The sequence below is a fragment of the Drosophila ananassae genome, chromosome 3R (genome assembly GCF_017639315.1).
Source record: "Drosophila ananassae strain 14024-0371.13 chromosome 3R, ASM1763931v2, whole genome shotgun sequence".
Lineage (NCBI taxonomy): Eukaryota > Metazoa > Arthropoda > Insecta > Diptera > Drosophilidae > Drosophila > Drosophila ananassae.
Window position 1 is genome coordinate 13,273,074 of NC_057930.1, and position 23,124 is coordinate 13,296,197.

The following is a 23,124-nucleotide window of genomic DNA, read 5'->3' on the forward strand; positions in this document are numbered from 1 at the left end:
AAAGCGGTTGGCCGAGACCCAATTCGTAGGGTTTGACCCACTTTTCACCTTAATTGTTGCTCCACTTGCAACATAATCTGCAGCCGGTAACTGACTTTTGACCCAAACTAAATACTAATCCCTGCTGGCACGATACAGGAAAGACTAGGAAAAAACAATAATCCAATAAGGAAAGCAACGACATCGGATTGTGATATTGCCTCACCTGTTTTTTATGTTAATTTTCTTCATTTTTCTTTTGGGGTTGGTTTTTTGAGAAGTTCCATGATTTTTCCACACTAAAACTTTGACCGCTCACCGAACGATTTACGGAGATTACAGGCGAGTGAAGATTATTCATGTACATATGTTCATTCTGTGCTAATCACCGCGATTAGCTGCCTTGATAATGCTTCGCCGATTTGTTATCAATTGTGGCTTATATATTTTATGATTTGTTTACCTTTCCACCCTTGCCGGGGAGTACGAAAAAAAATCAAAGGAATTTAAGGAAGATCTTGATGGATATTATAAGATTTTTGGTCAGGTATTTAATTTTTTAAAGCAACTAATAGCTATTAGTCGTCCTTTCATATTTACAATTTTTTTTAGCGCTATTTTCATCCCTCAATGGATGTATTATTAATTTTAAATATATTAATAGTTAAAGTATATTTTGTATATTTTTGTTACACTGTTATTTTTGACTTTTCCTGCACGCGGATGCACTTCACAGTTTGAAAGTCTGTCGCGCGTTAGTTTAATTCAAAATTCAATGACAAAAGTATGGAAATCTAAAGCGCAAATTAACCCAAACACCCACTCCCGCACACATGCTCAGTTGCAGATATATGAGTGTGTATATTGTGGCATATATGAAGCTCTTCTCAGGCGAATTTTCATGTGCCGCACTTGACTGACATTCATCACATATTCACTTCAGAAGCGTAAGAACAAACGGCGACCGCTCGCCTCGTCTCTCTCTGTCGCGCCGTACTGCTCTACTCGCCGGTCCGTTTATTCGAGAGTCCGCCGCACAGTCGAAGTCAGGCCGCCGGGCGTAACAGTTCCACTCTACGGAATTTCCAAAACGTTCCGTAACCAAGTTTCCGGCCACTTTTTTGCAATAAAAAATACAAATATCCTTCACGTTCTTAAGCTCTGTGTCCACATCCTTATCGAATTTCAATTGACTTTGCCAAGGATAACAAAAACAACTAAAATACAACCAAAAAAAAAAAAATTCGGAAAACCGAAACCGTGATTTGTTTCTATTTAACAAATAAATTTCAAGTGAGTGGCTGCAAAAAAAGGATCTCCAAAAATTTAAAGAAAAGAAAACACGGAAATTTTGATTAGAAAATCTCCCGATTTTGTTCTTGTTCGTAATACCTATAGGCTCGATTTAATTTAATCGCCGGCAGACATCGTAAGATTAAAGACCATTGAAAGAACTCAACTGGCCAAGAATAATAGCAGTCGCCAGACACTCGAACCTATAATATTAATTCCCATTGTGTTTATATTTTTATTGTTTGTGGCATTTGGGTTTGCGGGTAACAGGAGAGATATGGAATAAAAAACAAAGGGATACAGGGCTCATTTCCTTACCCTTTGTCATTAATTTACTAAATAAACTTAAGATCTAGCTCAAGATAGATAAAGAAAAAGGTCTAACGAGTTCAGATTAATTGAGAATTTAATTTATTGATAGATTACAATTACTATTCTAAAACTCATTTAATAAGTAATCTTTTGTATACAAAATTTAGTTGAAAAACAAATACTTCACTTAAAAAATGGCACTTCAAAGAAAAATTACGTATACGACCCATTGACCAGAACGAATTGAAGCTAATGAAGTTACATATTTTTCTCATTAATGACAGTCGCGTGCTGCGTTGGAGATATTACGTTTATTGTTTAATTTATTCACAAGTATAAAGCAATTAAAAATATTTTAAGATATTAATTTATATTTTTGCTTCGAGGCTTTAAGACAAAAGAACATTTAAATTTTTAAATGAAAAAAATGAAATAAACTTGACTGCGAACTCATGCTACCTGTTGAGTCTCTGAGTAATGGCAACAATGCGAATGCTAAAAATAGGCCGCAGACTAAAAAGCATTCTTAATCCTCAATGAAAACAGCTGTTGGTCTGAAAATTACGTATACGACCTGTTTTCGCAGAGTTCAAGTTGAGGGAAATTGAATTTGCAAATCACTAATTACAGTTGTTTGTGCATCATTTCGAAGGAATTCTAACTTTGAAGCCATTTAACTTGATTAAAGGGACTGGGAAGTGACTCAACTATAAACCTGTTAATGGCCGATTGACTTTGAAATTGTTTTAAAATAAAGCCTATATTGGTCGTTGTCTGTTTTTGTTTGCACATTGCACGCCCCCTAAATGAAATGATATTTATTTATAGTTTTTGGCTTTTTCTATATTCGTTTCGTATTCCGTCATTGAAGGTTGCAGTGGCTGATAATTGCAACAAATGCAATTGCATGCCAATAGCACATTATCAAAGAAATAGACTAGGAAACTGCGTCAAATCTGTGATTTGTGGTTGCAAACACCATACCAGACCTTGTGGTTTAAAGGGGGTCTGTGTAGGTGTTGACTTGGCTAAAAAATAAACCGATGAACGGAAATATTAAATTTCAATCACCTACAGATACAAATATGTGACGAAATCAACAAGTGTTTGCCTTTACCAACAGTGTACTTCAGTTCATTACTTTACTTGCACTTTTCAGCAGATTGCTTAACAAATCTCCCTAGATTGCAACAATGTAGGTAATCGAAACACAATTTATCAGTTAATTCACTTTCCCTTTGGTTTTCATTAACGGAGTTCAGTGTTCTCAGAGGCATTTACATAGAATATGCATAAATCGGGCAGCGCTTTCATAAAAATGCAAATGAGAAAGATCAACATCCCAGGGAGTAATTCTTACATATTATACACCACACGCATTTTTAATTTATTAATAAATGAAACATCTCGGCCAGCAGGGAATTTTAAACTTAATTGAAGGCAATTATTCAGTGTCACAGGCTGGGCCAGAGCAGCATCTGCTTCAGCTTCAGGAATCTCTTCTGTTTGGTCTTGATCTAATTGAATTAGTTCATAAAATGGTATGTGGGATGAACCGCACACAGAGGTTGCACCTGTTTCATGCCCAAGTCCATGTCCATGTCCAGTTCAATTAAAAGATTCCCTCAATAGACAATAAAAAGGCGCCGACAAATACTCGACAGCCATTCATCATTCAGAAGACATAATCATATCAATTTACCAGACACAAAAACTCTACTATATAATATATACTATATATAGATTCGTATTCGTGATCTCGTATTCATGTGCAATAACAGAGAGTGTCAAAGACCCAACCACCATAGCTCCCAGCGGGGTCAATTGATAGACTCAATTATGACGATATATCACGGAGATGGAACTCAAAGTTCGGACAACTGTCCCCACGTTGTGATATGTGTATTTATACATCAAGTGATGGGAGTGAGATCGGTTCAATAATAATTTTGGCTTTTGGCAAGCGATAAGTGCATTGCAGTTCAATTTTCAGCAATTATCATGGGCTTCCTCATGGGTTTCTTCACCTAGAGGTTCAGAATCCGCTTATCACGATGGCTACAGTGGATACCCCTCACAAAGCACTTTTTATTTTTATTTATTCATAATAATAATAAATTTCCCTTCGCTTACAACAATCTCTGATCTCTTAGTAATTAAAACACATCATAGCCGGGTGTCAGGCGTTGGTAGCTTTGTAATTATCGCCACTGATACGGGTATCAAGAATATATATATTTTATATATTAGTTTTCCCTACATCACGAACCTGTTGTACATGAGTGTAAACAGCAATTGAAAGTCACGTTTTTTCTTAAATTGATTCAATTATATTGATAAAAATACATGTATACTGTATGCTGAAATTTGTCACTCAATAATTAGAGTGTTCCTTGCACTTTTTAGTTTTCATTTGTTTACATTCGATTCGTTGTACGGAAATTTCTTTGTTCTCGATAACCGTAATCATAATTTTATTAGTATTGGTGTTTCAATTGTAGAATATACTGTATAATTTTACACGGGTTTTCTTAGGAGAGAAGTGCCTAAAAATAGGCAACCAATCTTTTGATAACTAATAGGTTTTACTATAAATGTTATCCTCTGGAAACTTTAGTTTTCATGATATTTTATTTAATATTTCAACAGAATATTTAATAGTTTTCAAATAGTTTATTATAAACTGTATGGTTTAGTTTTTCATTTTATTTATTCTTCATTTTATTAAAAGTCATAGTTTTAAATATGAATGCTTTTTGCTGAAACTTGGAACAAAATCAAATAGTTCCCGATCATTATTTAATTTTAAATAAACAAATACCTCTCTACTTGCCACATATTTTAAGATTATTTGTTTACTGCACCCTGTTGCATTTTCAGTTTGTTTATAAATTTAAAAATATAAACAAGCTTATGAACTTCATTCTGATCTGCCTTAATTTGGCTTATGTTTATCCGGCCATCACTCTCATGTATTTATTGTTTGTGTCATTGATATCTATTAGTCACTTTCTGTTCATATTTCGCTTTTGTTAATAATAGAACATGCATATCATTACAGAGGCCATTTCACACGGAAAATTGCCCAGCGTGAGCCATGCCCGCACCAAATCGCGCTATGTGGGGCCAAAAAAATAATCGCAAATTAATTATCGGCATATTCGGCTTCTGCCTGGGGCTATTTGGCATATTGTGCGGAATGTTCTGGGTGGACCTGTTCAATTGGATCATGAAGAAGGTAATTGTGATGAGAATGTGTTGGCCAGCTGACAGCTGCATTCGATTAGCCCCTAAAGCCAATTGAGGGCCAAGGGCTGAAATGGAAAAGAAAAGCCTGCCGCCTCAATTGGCTCTTCGGGTCGGCCGAAGATCGAGAAAAACTCGTTGAGATTTTCAATTAATTCCAATTGCGGGGCTCTAATCTTCTACAGGAAATGGCTCTGGCACCCGACACACGTGTCTATGACAACTGGAAGAGTCCGCCTTTGGATCTCAATTTGGATATTTATTTGTTCAACTGGACGAACCCAGAGGACTTCGGCAATCTTTCCACGAAACCCATCCTGGAACAGGTGGGCCCATATCGGTTTAACGAAAGACCAGATAAGGTAGGCTTTAATGTTTTTGTATAAAATTTTTATGTTAAGTTTTTATTTATTTATTTATTTAAGGTTGACATTAACTGGCATCCGGATAATGCCTCTGTAACCTACCGCAGACGAAGTTATTTTTATTTTGATGCCGAGGGCAGTAATGGCAGTCTGGATGATGAGATTATTACTCTTAATGCAGTTGCTTTGGTAAGTATATATAGTTTTAAAATTATTTTATTAATATAATCATAATTATTATACAATTTTCAGTCTGCGGCTGCTACGGGAAAGCATTGGCCTGCAGTCAAGAAGGCCATGATCGATGTGGGCCTGAAGATGTACGGCGCCGAGATGTCCGTCCAAAAAACAATCGATGAACTCCTCTTTACCGGGTATAGAGACTCCATGATAGACGTGGCCATAGCCATGCCCATTTTTGGAGACGAGGTGAAGGTTCCATTCGACAAGTTCGGCTGGTTCTACACCCGCAACGGAAGTGCAGATCTCACGGGTGTTTTCAATGTCTTCACGGGAGTCGATGACCTGGCCAAGTTGGGCCAGATGCACTCGTGGAACTACCAGGAAAACACTGGCTTTTTCGAATCCTACTGTGGCATGACCAATGGTTCGGCCGGAGAATTCCAGCCACAGCACTTGAAACCAGGTGACAGTGTCGGCCTATTTACGCCGGATATGTGCCGCACTGTTCCCTTGGATTATGTGGAAACGGTTGATGTTGAAGGATTAGAGGGACTTAAGTTCTCCGGGGGACCACGTTCGGTGGATAATGGTGAGTGGAGATAAACATTTACAAAGTATACATAACAGATACATATTATGGCTTATTATTATGGCTGTAAAACAAGTTAATACAAACAGGTTCTCAGCTCATTATAAATATTTGGGTTTTTAATAAATCGGAATCCCAGTTTTTTACTTTTTAATTAGTGTTCGCAGAGAGTCATTAGACACATTTTAAATACAAAAATTACAAACAAGATATTACCTTTTTATCTGAAGATCCCTATTATAATATATACATCCTTTGCAGGAACCCTATATCCTGAGAATCTTTGCTATTGTGGCGGCCAATGTGTTCCCTCCGGAGTGATGAACATCAGCGCCTGTCGATTTGGATCGCCTGTCTTCATGTCCTATCCCCATTTCTTCAACGGCGATCAGTACTTCGTGGACCAGGTGGAAGGCCTGGAGCCCAAGCAGGAGGATCACGAGTTCTACATGGTGGTGGAGCCCAGCACTGGCATTCCCCTGGAAGTGGCAGCCAGATTCCAGGTCAACATGCTGGTCGAACCCATAGATGGGATTTCACTTTACACAGACATTCCCAAGATATTCTTTCCACTTATCTGGTTCGAGCAGAAAGTGAGAATCACCCCAGAAATGGCCGATCAACTGAAGGTACTGCCCATTGTCCTGCTCTCTGGGCAGATATTTGCCGGCGTCTGTCTGGCAGTTGGCCTGATTCTACTCTTCTGGGCTCCGGTCCAGAATATGCTGTCCAGGTGCAGGAGTCGCAGATACGATCTGAAGACACAGACCAAGTCGAATGGACAGTACAAGAGTCGGTCTCAGTTTTCCAGCGCCGAGGAGCTGAAGTCGAAGGCTTCCACGCTGGTGTGCGAGAAGAGTGCCAAAGGATCTCCGGACAGTTCTCCGCTCCTAGAAAAAAGCCGGAAGCCTGCCATCATAAAATCGCAAACGGGCGAGAGTGTGGCCACCGCCTCCACAGCCCTGAGTGACAATAAACACGATTAAGGATTATCCAGGATATCCAGGATGGAGAAGCACATCCCATGCCATCTAGATAGTTAAGCCGTCCTAGTGCTTTAGTCTTAGGTTTTAGTTTAAAATGACAAAAACACCCGACTAAATTCCAATCATTCCCTGTGTGCCTATGCCAAAGATTAGACCCACGGGGTCGAACTGTATTTTTTCGATTTTCGATAAGCTTACGAATACTCTTTATACATTCCCTAATATTACAAATGTGTCTTTGAAATAAAAGCGTTTTGTTGACTTTGAAAAGTGTGTTTGTAACAAACGTTTACATATTTATTATCTCAATAACAATTACACAAAATTATATCATTTTTACTGCCTAGAAAACCTAATCGAAATCTGTTGATCTTTGTGTGGAATCTTAAATTTAAAGGCAAAACGACTAAGACTTAATGTACGACAATATTTGCAATATCACAAATGACCCAACTTAACGTTCTAAAATACGAATCCAAGAAAGGAGGACACTTCTACTTCTTCATCTTATAGCCCTCAGTGTATCCATAGCTATCGGCAACTAAAAAATTTATATTATTTAGTAAATTGAATTAGAAAACTCTGACAATATCTTACGTTCGTAGTCCTTGGAATAGCACTCAAAGAATTCTCCAAGAAGCTTGCCAGGAGGCAGTTCCCAGGTAGCAGTTCCGCCGTATTTTGGTGGCAAGGCACTGGCCTCAATGTGGGAGATCAGAGCTTTGTAGTCCTTGCCATGGAAGAAGATCTAAAGACCAACATTATAAATATCTTCCTATTGTTCTATACATCGGATTAACTTACCCTCTTGCGCAACTTTTCACGAATGAATGGTTTGAATATGGCAAAGAGCATATTGAATATATATGAGTTATTCACAATGTGAACTGCTTTCAATCGCATGCAAATGCATTCCTGTACATAGTCCAGTAACATGGCAGCAAACGAAGGTGTAAATTGTGTAATGTGGCTCAGTGGCAAGCCTGCAATGTCAAATAATCCCCCCATTATAAAGATTTCCGATTAACATTTAGTTCTTAAGCCACATTACCCTCCATATCGATGATAACAACGGCACCGCAAATTTGAGAATATGGTTCCACCATGGAACCCAAGACTGTCAACTGAATTCCACGGAACAAATCCGGCAAAGGCACCTGAGATGGCTTCCATTTTTCTAGAGTTAATAGTTAATTTTTAACTAGGTTTTAAATTTTATTTATTTTAGAACTTACTTCCAGCCTCGAGCACTAACAAACGACGACCATGCTGATCTCTTTGGGGCAACAAGTTCAATATGTTTGCCTCAAAAACATTCCTTAATTGGTTAGGAATGATATTTTCGCAAGCCACTCCGTATTTTAGTTTCATGTGGTAAAAGTTCTTGAGCTGAAAAATATAGTTATAATAATATGATTAATAATAGTTAATATTAGATAGGAAAATTTCAAAAATAACCTTTAGACACAAAACTAAAACTACAGAAAGCAAAACTATTATCACTTTCATTAAATTTTTAATGTTTGTTTGTAAATAAACATTGTTTTATGTAAGAAAACTTTATCTAACGCTAACTTAGAATTGTTTATTTGACTTGAAAAGGTATTAAAGTTCGTATATTTATTCAACTACTCACCCTTTTCAAGGCACTTTCTGGATAGTAATGGCAAGGACGCAGGAACATCATCATGTATTCATCATCCAGCGGCAGGTTCAGGTACTTTTCATCTTTTTAAAATAATTAAAATTAATTTTAAAGAACATCTAATAAATAATTGTACAAGACTCACTTTGAAGAAGTTCCCTGAGCTCCTTGATGGCCTTATCCTTGATCTCTGGCAACTCCCTTAGCTCATCCTGTGCCTTTTTCAATGCCCATTCCGGAGCCTGTTCCTTTTCCATGCGAATCCGAGCAGAACCCAAGTCAATGTAGGGTAATTTCTGATCATCGTAACTGATGCACTCTGCCTTGCCCATTTTGGATAGAATGTGATGTGATCTGTGATCTTTGGTCTGCCGTGGAGCTGTTCACCGGTTCAGTCTGCGAACGAGAATAAGATTGTTTTGGTCCGGCTTGAACATTTTGAGTGGTTTGGCAACCATTTCCTCAAAGCGATTGGCACAACTGGGTTACTTCCGCAGCGAAAAGCAAAAGCGGCAACAGTTCAATGCCTTGCTCCAATGGAAACTATCTATGTTTATATATTTATTGAAAAATATACATATACACATGACTCAATGCTGATCTTCATTAGCAAAAGTCGCCGCAAAATCGCCACAACGGAAGAAGAGGCCTCCGAACGAACAGGTAATAGTCGATAGATCAAGGGGGTGTTGGAGTTGAAAAAAGTATATATATTTATACAGATATATAGATAAAACTCTAGACAATAGCGCCCAAAACTGGTCTCACAACGTGCGTTCAATGGCTAAAATAAAATTGGTAGATACCCTCACTGCGAAGGTGTTGATAACTCGGTCAGGGTGTTTGCCAAACTTCTTAGATCATTAATTATTATTTATTTTTATCTTAAACGATGGGTGTTCTACATTCTAGAGGTCTTCTACCACATACCACATCATTTAACAGTATTTATATAATTTAATAAATTTAAATAAATATATTTCTATTTATTTCCTTTCAGTCTGTAGGTGGTTCTTCTTAAGATTCTATTTGAATTTTAAGAAACCCTTTTTTAATTGCCAATAGAAACCCTCTCAAACATTTCTCTAAATTCTTTTAAAAAAGGTTTTAGTAAGGGCATGTAATAGAGTATATATTTAACTCATTTCCCCTCAAAATGTTTAATGTATGATTTTTTTTTTCGGCTATTCAATCCGAAAACGTGCCCACCCCAATGGGCACGCAGACGACTTGGCAACACCTTGGTTAGCAAAACAAAATTGGAAAAAAAAATCTAATCCGATGACGTAGCAGTTTGTGAGCTGGCTTGCTGCCCAAATGACTAAATGACCAAGTGATCTATGCGCCCTGTCACGAAGGACTTGACAATGGCACAGAAAATGCAAGCCGGCCGATCGAAAAGCCAAAGAATCTGGCGGAGAGTCGGCCAGAAAACTAGTGTAGTGCAAATCGTAGACCATAAAAACTGATTTACGGCGACTCTTATGATACAAAGCAATTAGTCAGTTTTTGATACAAGTCGTTTGTGGTCGAAATGAAGGTAAAAGTCAAGGCCAGGCTGGAGATTGGTTGATATTTTGGTATCAAAGGCGTAGACTTTGGACACACGGTTGGCTGACAGAAATACTAAAAGTATTTTCATTTGCTTTTATGACTCGCTGCGGCTTCCCGAAATTTCGTCAATGAATCTTGAGTAATTTATGCCATTATTTACTTTGGGCTTTTGTGTTTGAGCTGCTCTTCGGGGCTCTTGGGGAGTTCAACAGCCCATAAAGTTATGCGCATACTAATTTCTTGGTCAATCTTAGCCATGGGTGTTGTAAAATCCAATTAAATAAGATAAATAAATGACATCTGGTAGATCTGAGTGTGACTGGCAGGAACCAAAAAAAACTAAGTGTAATTTTGAGACACTTTTCATGACACCGTTTCCGTGAGCTCTGTATGTAATTGCCAATTAGCCGCATGCAAAATGTCAGGTAGTTACGCAAAAAAAAAGGGTTAATTTCATATTATAACATGAGAAAATAAAAATAGTTTCATCTCCATTTACGTTAAGTTGTTTATCACATTTAAACTAAGAGATAAACTCAGTAAGTAAGAGTGCAAAGTTCTACCTTGTACGAAAATAGCAAATAGGTGATAATTACCAGGAACCCATTTCCGAAGAACATCTTCATAATTTCTTGGCTTAATTGCCTTTCAGGGCATCTTGGCTTTCAATTAAACCACTTAGGGCAGTCCCAATGAATCAGCATTATTAGTTCAAGTTTTTGTTTAAAGGTCTGACATTAACGTTAATTTTAGTTTTTACTTTTTTATATAAACTTGAACTGAGATGAGATGGGTTCAGTTTTTATTAAGAAAATATTTTTATATAAAGAGCTGTCACGTAAAGATCGTGATTGCCTTGACTGTCGTACTTTCCGAAATTTATTTTAGTCATGAAATTATATTTTTAATGTAACTATGCCCTACTATTGCAGAAATCTTGATTTTAAGTATTTTAGACAATTAAGTTTCCTATTGATCACGTTTTGTATTCTTGATTTTAATCTTTTTTCTCAATGGACCATTAAGTTTTTATAGTAATCCAAATAATATAAAAGACTAATTTAGAGGCTTGTTGACCCAGATATTTCGAAACTTCGAAGGCATTTGAGAACTTTACTAACCCCTTAATTACATTTTCAATCAATAAGCTCGGTACGATTAGGAACAAGAGGTACTAAAGATATCTTTGATTAATTTTACAGCTTCCATTATGGATTTCCATGTTTTCCTAGTTTACCGTTTCATTTTTTTAAGGGGTACCCCTATCATAATGTGGCTTTTCCATATTTCCCCAGTTTACCCGTTTCGGAAAGCCATAGCTCTGCCAATTTGTATCCGATCGGGAAACCATGTACCATTTTGTGATCAGCGGCCTAAGAACCGCCATTCCTTATTCAAAATATTGCTTTAATATCAATTTAAAATTTTTCGAATTTTTTCAAGGGGTACCCCTATGAAATTGAGGCGTTTCCCAATGACCCTGACTTGATCGGTTCGGATAGCCATAGCATTGCCTATTTTAATCCGATCGGGAAACCATATACCATTTTGTGATCACCGCTTTGAGTACCGCCATTTCTTATTAAAAACATAGCTTAAATATCAATTTAAAATTTTTCATATTTTTTCAAGGGGTACTTCCCCTTTTTAATATATTGCCATACAATTTTATTTAATCAAGTACAAGTTTTCAATTAACTTTTTTATTTTAATAACCCGCAAGATTGAACTACGATCTTTGGCTTACGGATGCTGTTTTAAGCTAAATGGAGAAGTTTCCACTGGGAAATAGTTCCCCCAGATGATCAAAGTCTGATGTAAGCAAATAATTACCTCGAAACCCGAGAGACAGCATATCCCGCCCAGTAATAGCAGATATTATGTACTCTTGAAGATAATTGCATGCCACTGGGTACTGGGTATTCACTTTGTTTTGGTGAACTTTTGTGGCCTTTCGCCCGGCCCATCTGAATTAAGGCGTATTTTCCAAGATTTCTTTATTTTTTGTTTTTTTTTGCCGCTTGCAAGCGGAAATAACTGTCCCAAGATACTGACTGTAATTAGTTGACTTTCAATCTGCATACAAATATAGAGTCAGAAGCCAGTCAGTAACCGACTCGTCTGAAAAGAAGCTGATAACTGGTATCGCCGATGCAGAAGAACAAAGAACTTTTGTTTGACATTCTAATCGGGCTATTGGCACTCCCTTGCAAAACAATAAAAACTATAAGATTAGTGAACAATAGAACTAATTCAGAAAACAAACTGTTGTCTAATCAATACAAAGTTAAATTTAAAAACAATCACCAAAACTAGGCGGCAGTCGTAAAATTTCAAATGCAGCCAATTCTTTAGAGCCAACATGATATGCATAAATAAACAAGTCGAATGAAAAATGATCAATACCATTAACTAGCCGCCTATTAAATGCAAATAATGCCTTTTTTTCTCTTATTTTTGCAATGAATTGTGTTGTCTTGCCGATGACGAAGCAATTGTTTTTATTTAACTTTATTGCCGGGGAGCAAAAATCAAAACGAGTTTAAAACCAGAAACCCCCAAGCTGTAAATACCCTCTGGAAACTATCTTTAATCTTTTTTATGGCTTTTGTCTTAAGCTCGTTGACAGATCCACCGATTTAAGTAAGTCGGAGCTGTGTTTGAAGTAAAAATATCATAAATTTGGCCCAAGAAAACGTGATAGACTTGGTCTGCAATTAAGCAAACTTCGAGGTGAATTATCTGCAACTGACATCAAAATTAATCAAATAAACTCTTTGAAACTAGAGCATAGATGATCGAGCAAAAATAGAAGATCTGTCAATTGTAACCTAGTTCAATATCAACTCGTTACTGTCCCTGACTGCTAAATGGGTCAATCCAGTTAATATATAATGTATTTATAGTACAATGCCAGTACGGATCAAAAACCTAACGAGTGTCTCCTGACTGGCATATTAATTAAACTGTCGGGGATAGATGAATTAATTTTTTATTGTCAATAGAATAAGCTAATCGATGAAAGTGTTTCAAAACACGAAATGCAAATTAAGTAGAATTAAAAGAATCTAGAAATTCCAGTTATGGTAGAAACTTACTTACAATTGAAACATTGACTTAAAATTGCAATTCTTGTGGAATTTATAAACATTAAGTTGTGAAATTACAAGTAAGACAGGAATTCTACGGCTCACCCACTGAACCGGCTACTCAAAAAAATAAATAAATATCATTCTAGAGAATCAGGAATAGCCGGTTTCGATTTCTTTCACAATGCCAAAATCAACAGACTCGATCGTACGAGCGGTAGTCATAAAAAATCGCCTTCAGATCCAAGTACGAAACCGAAAACTTCTACGGAATACAGAAATATGTAAATTTCCAGATTCAATAACGGCTTTTTGTCTTTTTTTTTTGCAACTCTTGTTTTTTTTCGTATCCTTCACTTGACAAAATGTTAACAATTTGAGTAAATTTTGAAGCCCCCACGATCGACGGCTGACTGGAAGATGTTTAACTGGTTTTGAGTTCAATTACTTTTTCAGTGGCTCATCGTACTGAAAAATATAACTAGAGAACGGCAAGGTCACTTGGTTGTTAAATTCTGATATTTTTTAGCCAAATACTGGACGAAATCAATGAACTTATAGGGTGTTGTGTTGTTGGGTGTTTTGTTGTCATTAGAGAAACTGTTTATGTGGCCAGTGGATCGGCTGATTGAGGCCTGAAATATTTATGAACTGCGACCATCGAACTTGTGAATCAACAGAAATTAAATCCAGATTGAGGGAGACCGGCTGATTGGACAAATACCCAAGTGGAAGTGAGAAAACATAAGGCCTCAATCAATTTGCATTTCAATTGTGTTACATTTACGTGCATTCCAAAGGTGGATCTGTATATATAGCTTCGATTTTATAAACTGCATGGGAAATAATTTAAATGGGTCAGGAGACCATTTTCTTTATACTCGAAGGGCATTTATTTCGAGCTATATTATAAAAGCAATAATTGCTTAAATAAACAGATTTTAAGCCTAAATATTTATTATTTTTAATACTTATAGATCTCCAAACCCCTCTTATTAATAAACCAAATATAATCAAAAGGAAATTGCTTGCCAAGCCATTACATTAAATTATTAAACATCAACACAGCCTGATCAAAATGTCTCAATTTCTTCAAATTATTTTGGTTTATTAAACTTTACGAGTTTCCGCTCTCAACGACATAATACCAGTAATTTTCACACACTTGAAATGTTGTAACAGTATCTGTTTTGCCGCCCGCATAATAAGAAATTTCCACTTAACTGAGCAACAAAGACCTAACACCGATATTATCAGCTACCGTTGTGAGATTTAAGAGCTCGTAAGATTATGAATGAATAAGTGTGTGCATTTTTTTCACTTATTTTTGTGGGCTTGGTTGGAATCGAAGCGCACCGCTGACGAAATGCAGCTAACGTCAGCAGCAACAAACAGCAGCAGCAGCAACACCAAAGGCAACAGCTACGGCAAGTGGTAATTGTTTTTATAGCCAAAAAGCCAGAGAGCCATATAACCAGAGTCTTGTGGCAGGTAAGCCAGGCCAACAGACACTTAGGCGGAGGCAGAAAGTGTGTCAACGTAGCTGCGCATGCGCACTTCCAAAAGGCAAAAACCGAAATCCAAATCCCCGACAACAATGGCCAAAATCTTTACCCCCCAGATGGCTTTCTATAAGCCATAATGTTAACGCAACTTACCGCAAAACAAAAAATAAATGTTTGCCTCGTTTACTCGTGATTTTCTTTTCAGTTTTTGTTTTTTTATTTTTTTTGGCAAAGTTAAAATAAGAGATTTCACGTTTCACTGTAAGTACAACTTTTGCAATTGGCCAAAAAAGGCAAAGGAGGTGGTGTATCGAAGGGGGGGGTTTTATTATGATATCTTTTTTGCGGGCAGGACGCGGCAATATAACGCAGGTGCGATTCGAAACGGCAGGTGAGTGACAACAGCGGCGACGTCTAAATGGCAACGCGGCCAAAACAACTCTGAGATTGTATATCGCTCTCCAGCGCTTGTTATTAATTATCTGGCCAACTCAAGCTTGACAAAAAAACTGCAAACACAAACTGAAAACAAAAATAGAGAGCAACGAAATAAAAGCTCTGCTCGAAGGTCTTACCCAGCACTACAATATAAGCTTTGAAATACAAGACATTTAAATTAAAACACGTCAAGCTTTAAGCTTATGATTTTGTTTCTTTTTTTATTGAGAAAATATAGAAGTCTGTTTAAAAATAAGACAAGCTTAAATCTGAAGTAATCTTCTTAGTATGAGAACTATATTAAATATATAGTAAATAGTATAGTTTTCTTTCCTGCCATAATATTTAAAATCAAATTACCAATACATAAATGTAAATAAATATTATTAAACTAATTGCTAACGATAAACACATTTGAAGAATAAAATCCTAAAGCTTAAATAATAAACAGAATATAAAATATTGATATAATAAGATTATATCATCATAGCCAAAATAGAGTTATAGATAGAACATTTCATTTGCAATAAAATATTAAAATAAAACCTCTTGATACAAACTTCAAAACTTTTTAAAAACATTTTTCAAATAAAATAGAAAACTTCCCAACACTGCTTATTTCCCCAAAGCTTTGCTTGAAAAATCAATGAAACGAACCCTTAAAAAGTTTCAAAAAGCTCTCATTTACAAGCCACTTTAACGGTTCGATTATGTTTGCCAACAGAAACAATAAACTGGTTTTTTTAATCAGCCAGGAGATATCGGGCCGTGTTAATCTATCAATTAGCAATGAACAGAAGCCCTGGGGGGTGAACTTTAGACACGCTTGAATAATTTTCAAAGTTTTTTTGCATTTTTTTACCGCGATTCATATTTTGCTGATTGCAGCACTCGAAACACTGGAATTCGCAACTTTCTTAGGCCAATTTTGAAGGCCATCGGGTGAAGTTCATCGTAATTGTTCTTGGCCAGTTCTTTTGGTTTCATTCTTTGCCATGCTTGCAATTTTCTTTTTTTATTCAAACACCGTTCTCGTTATCATAGCCGGGTTTTGGATGGCTGATAAATTAAAAATATTTCCCCAGCTGAGTTATCTAAATAATGGCAGCAATAAAAATATTGTAGTACGAGTATGCGGGGGAAACGAACGCCTTGCTGTCATAAAGATAATGGCCATGTATTGAAGCCAAATAACTTGTTGATTAATTACTTAATGTTATTATATAAAGCTAAGGAAATTTGCCCAAAAAGGTGAAATTTGTAAGGAACATTACGTATACGCAAGGGTGGTTGGATTTCTTAAATGGTTAAAATATCCACTTATAGTTAATTAAGAAATTAAGAAGAAATTCAGGATACCTTAACAAATTATCCTTTAAAATTTTATAATTATAGGAAAGAAATTTGTTTTCCAAAATATTACGTATACGCAATGTTATCCATGTTTTATGCATTGCTTGAAAAAGTAAGGGAGGGAGACTCCCTCAGGGAGTACTTAAAATTATAAATTACATTGTATTTTTTAAATTAAATGTGATATGAACCTTAACAATGTTTCTTCCACAATTTCTAACAACCTTTTGAGGCGTTTAGGAGTAGACTTGGAACTCAAAACAACCATAACTGACAAGGCAACTATAAAAATATTCCCCCTGCAATATTTGCTTTAACCTTCTCTGTAGTCACTTAAAATATTTCGGAATAATATTTATGACAAGGCAAGGTTGTTGCTCATTCCCAAAAAGTAGATAATATCTATAGTTTTACCCACTTTTAATGATATTTGCCTAACAGTTTCCAAAAATCCATTTTCAGATAAATCATCCATGATTTTCCCTAGTAAATGTTTTCTTTGGACTAATATTTCCCAACGAATGACACACTTTTGTTGACTTTTGTTCCATGGGGCTCCATGAGTTCTCTGCACTTCCGACGTCAGCGATTACTAAAGGCTCAAAGTCGAGCGGGGAAATCAGCGAGATATATACGAAATAAAGTAAACTTTGTCTGGTGGAGAGAATGGATTTCTGTAATTTCGAAATTGTGCACTGCAGGTGTTTTCTTTTGATTGCAATATCTGTATCTATATCTTACTTGACTTACTTGGCAAAGTTCAATCTCTGATTTCTCAATGAACTGTTGGTAAAAGTTCTCCAGATAGACAGAGGCTAACTATCTTAGTTTATCTTAATTGGTAACTGGTATATGACTTTTATCATCCATAATAGTTCTGGGCTAGGGGGGTTTCGCTTTATCAACTTTTGACGGAAGCCATAGAATCTAAGTATTATGTATACTTGGCTAATCTAAAGATTAGCGTTTAAGGTGCCATATTTAGCGATTGATAATGCCACAAAAGCCGGTTAAAAATTGTATTTTGAAATGCTTGTGGAAGTGCTTGAGATAAGATCTATGCTATATATAACTACGATTAAAAAGTGGGAGGGAATATCATGACTTGAAGTCATGGCCTTTCATATATCCTCAATAAATTTTACACAGATTATAAATTAATAATAATAGCTATTAAGTAAAATTTTAAAATACTCAATATTTGTTTTCGAATTTCTTAAATCACTTTTCAACAGCTGTTCCTGCTTAGAGATAAGTTTGTTGATCAAATCTTTCGTTTTTGTTTGTTTTTTCGACAAATTAAGTTCAAATACCAATACTTGGAAATAATATACATGTTAGAGTGTTATCTTTTTAACACACATATTTAAATTGTACATCAACAGTGAAAAAAACAGAAGCTCGATAAACCAGCTGATGCAGCACCAATAGCAAATTAAACAACAAAAATGGAAAGAATGAATTAATACGCTCGGCAACTAAATAGCAAATAAGTAAGTGAGTAACAATAACAAAAACACGTTAAATACTTGAACAAAATCAAAAACAATAAAAAAAAACAAGCAATCAACAAAGGAATAATAGCAACAATAGCAAGGGGGTTGACGACTAAAACGACGTCGAAGTTCCAACAACAAACCATATCAGAAGGTGCAGACTTTGCCCTATGACTACACCATATAAGTAGAGAATAAAACTGTAAAAACTACAGTAGTATTATTAAGAAAGGGGTTAATAAATATTAAAACAAGAAATATTATTTTAAATTTAATTTAATTTAAAACACTCCCAAACCCTCTCCCACTTCCTAAACCCCGTACTTCAAACCCTCTCCTCTATAATTATTTTTCTTAATTTTTTAGTCAAAATCTTATACTTTCTTTTTAGCCATAGACTACTGTATTTCAATAAGAACACGTATAAAATCGACTTTAGTGAAAAAAAAGTGGTTTTGTGTTTGGGACATGAGTTTCAAAACAAAGAACCGAACACGTTCCAGTAATAACAATATGAAATGCAGCAACAAAAGTGGCCAACAATGATAACGGACTACGATCGCCGATCGCCGATTCACGATCCGATTCAATGCCCCGTAAAGGTGTGAAAATGCGCCAAAAGATTCACCTGCCACCCAACACCCACCTCCCAACACCTACCACCACCCACAACCAGAATTTCTCAAGTCATCGAAGACTGCGCTGCCAGCTGCTCTGCTCACTTCGTCGCTGACAGCGCTGCTCTACTGATAAGGATTATGAGTTCTGATTAGAATTTCCTTACACTGTATAGTTATTGTTGTTTTTGTTAACACCTCTATTTTTCAGCAGTACAAGAAAAATTCGATAATAACCCTAGAAGCAGAATATTTTTGGGAGCTGTTATCACTCGAGAATTTCATATTGGACTTTACTCGAAAGTGGTTCTCGATACCCTTTGAGAAATTTAATAAAAACGGGTCTGATGAGGTTGTAATTAGTATCTTAAATAGTAAACTATGTCTGGATGTAATAAAAAAAAACTTAGTTTATGTTTAATATTTTTGGACTTTAACTTAAGCTATTATAACATAAAATGAGTCTGATTTCTTTAAATATTTTTACTAAAATATTACAATAACACTTACTTTTCAGTTAAAAAAAAAAAAAAAAATAACATTTTTTAAAGCACTATCTTAAGCCCCAAAATAGTAACCTTAAACTCTATTACAGGGTACTCTTAGATCCTCCCATTCTGGTGTTATCTTAAAAGCTTCATGACTATTATGACTGGATTTATGAACTGCGGCCAGGCTTCCGCTGTCAATAGGCTGGCTTAACCTTTTTATTTTAAGGCACTTAATTGAAATATATATATTTATTTTTGACAAATTTGACTTTTTTATTACGTGCTCGGGAGGGAGATGGAGCAAGGCAAGGCTGGCTAGAGTTCAAGACTTGGTGAGCGTGTAAACATCACGATCAATGACGAAATGGCTCAAAAATCGCAGCTCAGACTTGGCTTTGAGGCCTACGGACTTGGAGATCATTGGGGTTTAAGGGTAAAGGTAATTGACAGCCGCACTGATGACCTTTTTTTTCTGAATAGGGTTTGCTGGCTTTTGTGTTGGACTATGTTCTGTTTTGTAGCTCCGGCAGATAAGGAATGGAAATGGAAGTCAAGTCAAGACGCCAGCGATCGGCTCTGCCAACGTCGCTGTCGTTTTTTTTTATCGCCAAACGCCAACGCCGCTGTCGAAGTCGAAGTCGCCGAAGCCTCCGTCGTAGCTGTCGTAGCTGATATATGTATATATAGTATAGAAGTTAACTCACAAGGGTTTCCAAATGCAAACCGAAATTCAGTTGACTCGAATCGAACGAGCCGCGAGGAAGTACGAATCAAGAACTCTGAAAAACCCACAACAGTGAAAATCGTTAGAAGTCGCCTTAGGTAAATAAAAAAAAACTTAAGGAATTACTACCAATCATGGCTTAATTCTGGAAGATTGTTTAAACAACCCATTCACAAAAAAAAAAAACAAAAAAAAACGATAAACAAACAGAAAGTGCTGGGCCATTAAATTGCAATTTTCAAATGGCAATCAGTGTGATTTAGAAAACTAATACAAAACGCATTTCTCGAATTGGAATTTAAATTTGAATTTGAATTTGAACACGCAGGCCCCGAAATTAATCGACGAAAAAAGAAAACAATAAGACGACATAATGGCTGCCAACGATATCAGCGAGGAGGCGTTTAACTTGCGCCTGGGCTATCTCAAGCCAGAGACCGTGGAAATCGCCCGGGTGGAGCTCCGGGAAACGGAGGAGGTCAAGGCGGAGGCCATCAAGAAGCTGCGCGAGCTGCTCCAGGCCACCCCGGAGCTCAACTACAAGGACGACGATGCCTTCCTCACAGTCTTCCTGCGCGCCTGCCACTTTTATCCCGAGGGAGCTCTGGAAAAGGTTAGTCATTTTAATAGTATAGTCATTTTTTAAATATTATTTTAAAAGTGTATAAAATATTCTATTGTTTAGCTAAATTTTAAATGGTTCAGGCAAGAATATGATTTAATTATTTTAAATTTAAGTTCTTTTTTTTAAACCATTATTAGAGAATTATAAAAGATCATTTTTAAAGTAAACTTCTTCAAAGGATAAGGATTTATGAAAAAGCATTTATGAAGATTTATAAATATATTAGTTTTATCCACAAAACTTCTTAAAAAACAAAGTAAAGTTCTATTTAGACTTCGAATTTTTTAGATGTCCTTTAACAGAAAAGATATATCAGAATACAGAATATCAGACAAAAAAGAAAAAATCGAAAAGGGTTTCATGAAAAAGGACAAAAAATTAACTATATCTAAAAAGATGAAAAGTTAATATATGACTTTAATAATATGACTTATAATATTACTTATAATATGACTTATTTTTAATGATGAAACATAGGTTCTATTAGAGAACAAAGACTGTATATTTATAGTTTTTAAAATGACTAGTAGAGTTCATTAAAGATGAGATAGAAGCCTGACTAGTAGATAGATTGAAGCTCAATCTATTCAATAGATTCTACTATTTAATATTTTGAATACAATATTTTTATCCCCTCCTCTTATCAATGATGAAATTGAAGTCTGAAATCATAATCCAACCCCAGAATGATCTCAACTCTGTTCCATTTTTGTCCCTCAATACTTCAATACATAATGCATCTGTAAGACTATTGGAATTCATTCTGGCATTTAGATCGACCGGACGCCTTAGAAACAAGACCCAACGACTCGGCTTATCAACGCCGGCCAGTGAATTCATATTTTTGTTCAGAACTCGAGAGATAATCAAATGTTTTGGAACGTTGTCTCGTCCAGCTTACTATCAGCAAACATCGGACATTAGAACAATTTCAAAAAATGGGGTCTTTAACCTTAAAAGTTCAACCAGGGGCCATATAGAGAAAGTGTATTTTTGAAGAGGGGTTCAGATTTAGGTCCAATAGGATTATATGATAAGCCTAAGAATACCACAAGAAACAGCTTAATATTTTGTTTATTATTTATTAAAGCCATTAAAACTTTAGTATTCATATAACAAACACTTGAATTTATTACAAGTAGAGTTCAGGGGAAAAAAAATGCCACCTCATACTTGGTCTAGGTAAGCTGATATATGGGATATTATAAACCAGAGAACATACGATCAGCTATGGAACAACAAGACCTGGTGCTGATAACTTTTGCTTTTGAACCCGCTGACCAGGCAGAGAATCCGCCGATAAGCGGACCTGATTCCGATCCGATCGGATTCGTCCAATGAATACTTATATACTTATATATTTAGTAATACAATGTCCCCTCCTTTGTGGAGAAACTGCCAAGATGACGTGGTGGAGTCAGATTATAAATCGAACCTTCGCCATTTCATAATTTATCATCATAGGAAGCCGCATCGCATAGCTTTTATGGCCACTTTATTGTCTTGGCCAATGGTCGAAACCTTATCGGGGGAATCTTATGTCATAAGTTGATAAATGTTTCCTTCCAACTACTGAGAGTCATCCAATAATTTCCCCTGAAATTTAACTTCCAGATGAAGACCACCGCTGCCTTCCGGAAGGAGTATGCCGCTCTGGTGCGAGGACTCCTGGTGGAGCACGTCCGGGAGAAGTTCGTCAAGGGCAGTGTCATCAATGTCCTGAAGAACTGCGACCAGAAGGGACGTCGTGTCCTGATCGTCAACTGCGGAAAGCTGTGGGACCCGAGCGAGGTCTCCAGCGACGATATGTTCCGTATGCTCTACATGGTACACATTGCCGCCCAGCTGGAGGAGGAGACCCAGGTGCGTGGTGTGGTCTGCATCATGGACTTTGATGGTCTGGCGATGAAGCAGGTGAAGGCCCTGTCCCCAAGCTTCTCCAAGCGACTGCTTACCTTCATCCAGGAGGCGATGCCACTGCGCATGAAGGAGGTGCACTTTGTGAAGCAGCCCTTCATTTTCAACATGGTCTGGTCGCTCTTCAAGCCCTTCGTCAAGGAGAAGCTCAACAAGAGGGTGAGTTTTACATAAAATATTATTATTTTCAAATATATTAACTATTTGACTCCCTTGTAGATGCACTTCCATGGCAGCGACATGAAGTCCCTGCACAAATTCCTCGACCCCGCCGTCCTGCCCGCCAACTACAAGGGCACCTTGCCCGCCATCGACTACGGCGGCGTGGAGTGGATCACCGCCCTGGAGAAGCAGTCCGCCTACGTGGCCGAGTGGAGCCAGCTGGGTCCCGCCCAGTGGTGATTGCCCAGTGGTGATCCTAACCACCCATCCACCTCCAACTGACATTAGTTTAACTTTTTTGTAAATACTTGCGACTTGTGTTTGCTTAGTTCGTAACATTTTGGCAATAAACTAGTTACATAATACCATAGACCAAAGGTGAAAGGTTTTTTTTTTAATTTTTAGTGAAAGTTAAGGGCAATTAGTTGTTCTACGAATTTCATTTAGGCAGATACTTTTTAAAAAGCAAGCAGTTCTTCAATGCTTCAATTTTAACAATGCTGGCTACAGGTCGTATACGTAATTTTTGAACTGCCACCCCGGATCTGCAGTCTG

General features: G+C 36.6%; 3 protein-coding genes and 1 long non-coding RNA gene across 4 annotated transcripts; 3 read left to right on the top strand and 1 right to left on the bottom strand.

Moving 5' to 3' along the window:
- The first annotated feature begins 996 nt into the window (after positions 1-996).
- On the top strand, positions 997-7,223 carry LOC6496852 (protein peste). The gene is made up of 6 exons (XM_001963238.4): positions 997-1,272; positions 4,646-4,822; positions 5,016-5,192; positions 5,256-5,384; positions 5,448-5,967; positions 6,229-7,223. The coding sequence occupies exons 2-6, from the start codon at positions 4,682-4,684 to the stop codon at positions 6,951-6,953; spliced, it is 1,692 nt and encodes a 563-aa protein (XP_001963274.2). The 5' UTR covers positions 997-1,272; positions 4,646-4,681; the 3' UTR covers positions 6,954-7,223.
- On the bottom strand, positions 7,211-15,245 carry LOC6498665 (alpha-tocopherol transfer protein-like). Its single transcript, XM_001963237.4, has 8 exons — positions 14,900-15,245; positions 8,744-8,994; positions 8,590-8,681; positions 8,189-8,342; positions 8,005-8,130; positions 7,758-7,936; positions 7,551-7,701; positions 7,211-7,494 (listed from the first exon to the last, which is right to left on the bottom strand). Exons 2-8 carry the CDS (start codon positions 8,928-8,930, stop codon positions 7,448-7,450), a joined length of 936 nt encoding a protein of 311 aa, XP_001963273.1. The 5' UTR covers positions 8,931-8,994; positions 14,900-15,245; the 3' UTR covers positions 7,211-7,447.
- A 2,306-nt stretch (positions 15,246-17,551) lies between these two features.
- On the top strand, positions 17,552-19,073 carry LOC123257403. The gene is made up of 2 exons (XR_006507450.1): positions 17,552-18,635; positions 18,865-19,073. It is a non-coding gene; the product is annotated as an uncharacterized LOC123257403 (long non-coding RNA).
- Positions 19,074-19,826: 753 nt separating this feature from the next.
- Positions 19,827-22,939, top strand: LOC6496853 (retinaldehyde-binding protein 1). The gene is made up of 4 exons (XM_001963236.4): positions 19,827-19,963; positions 20,194-20,478; positions 22,105-22,566; positions 22,627-22,939. Exons 2-4 carry the CDS (start codon positions 20,239-20,241, stop codon positions 22,807-22,809), a joined length of 885 nt encoding a protein of 294 aa, XP_001963272.1. The 5' UTR covers positions 19,827-19,963; positions 20,194-20,238; the 3' UTR covers positions 22,810-22,939.
- Positions 22,940-23,124: the final 185 nt, after the last annotated feature.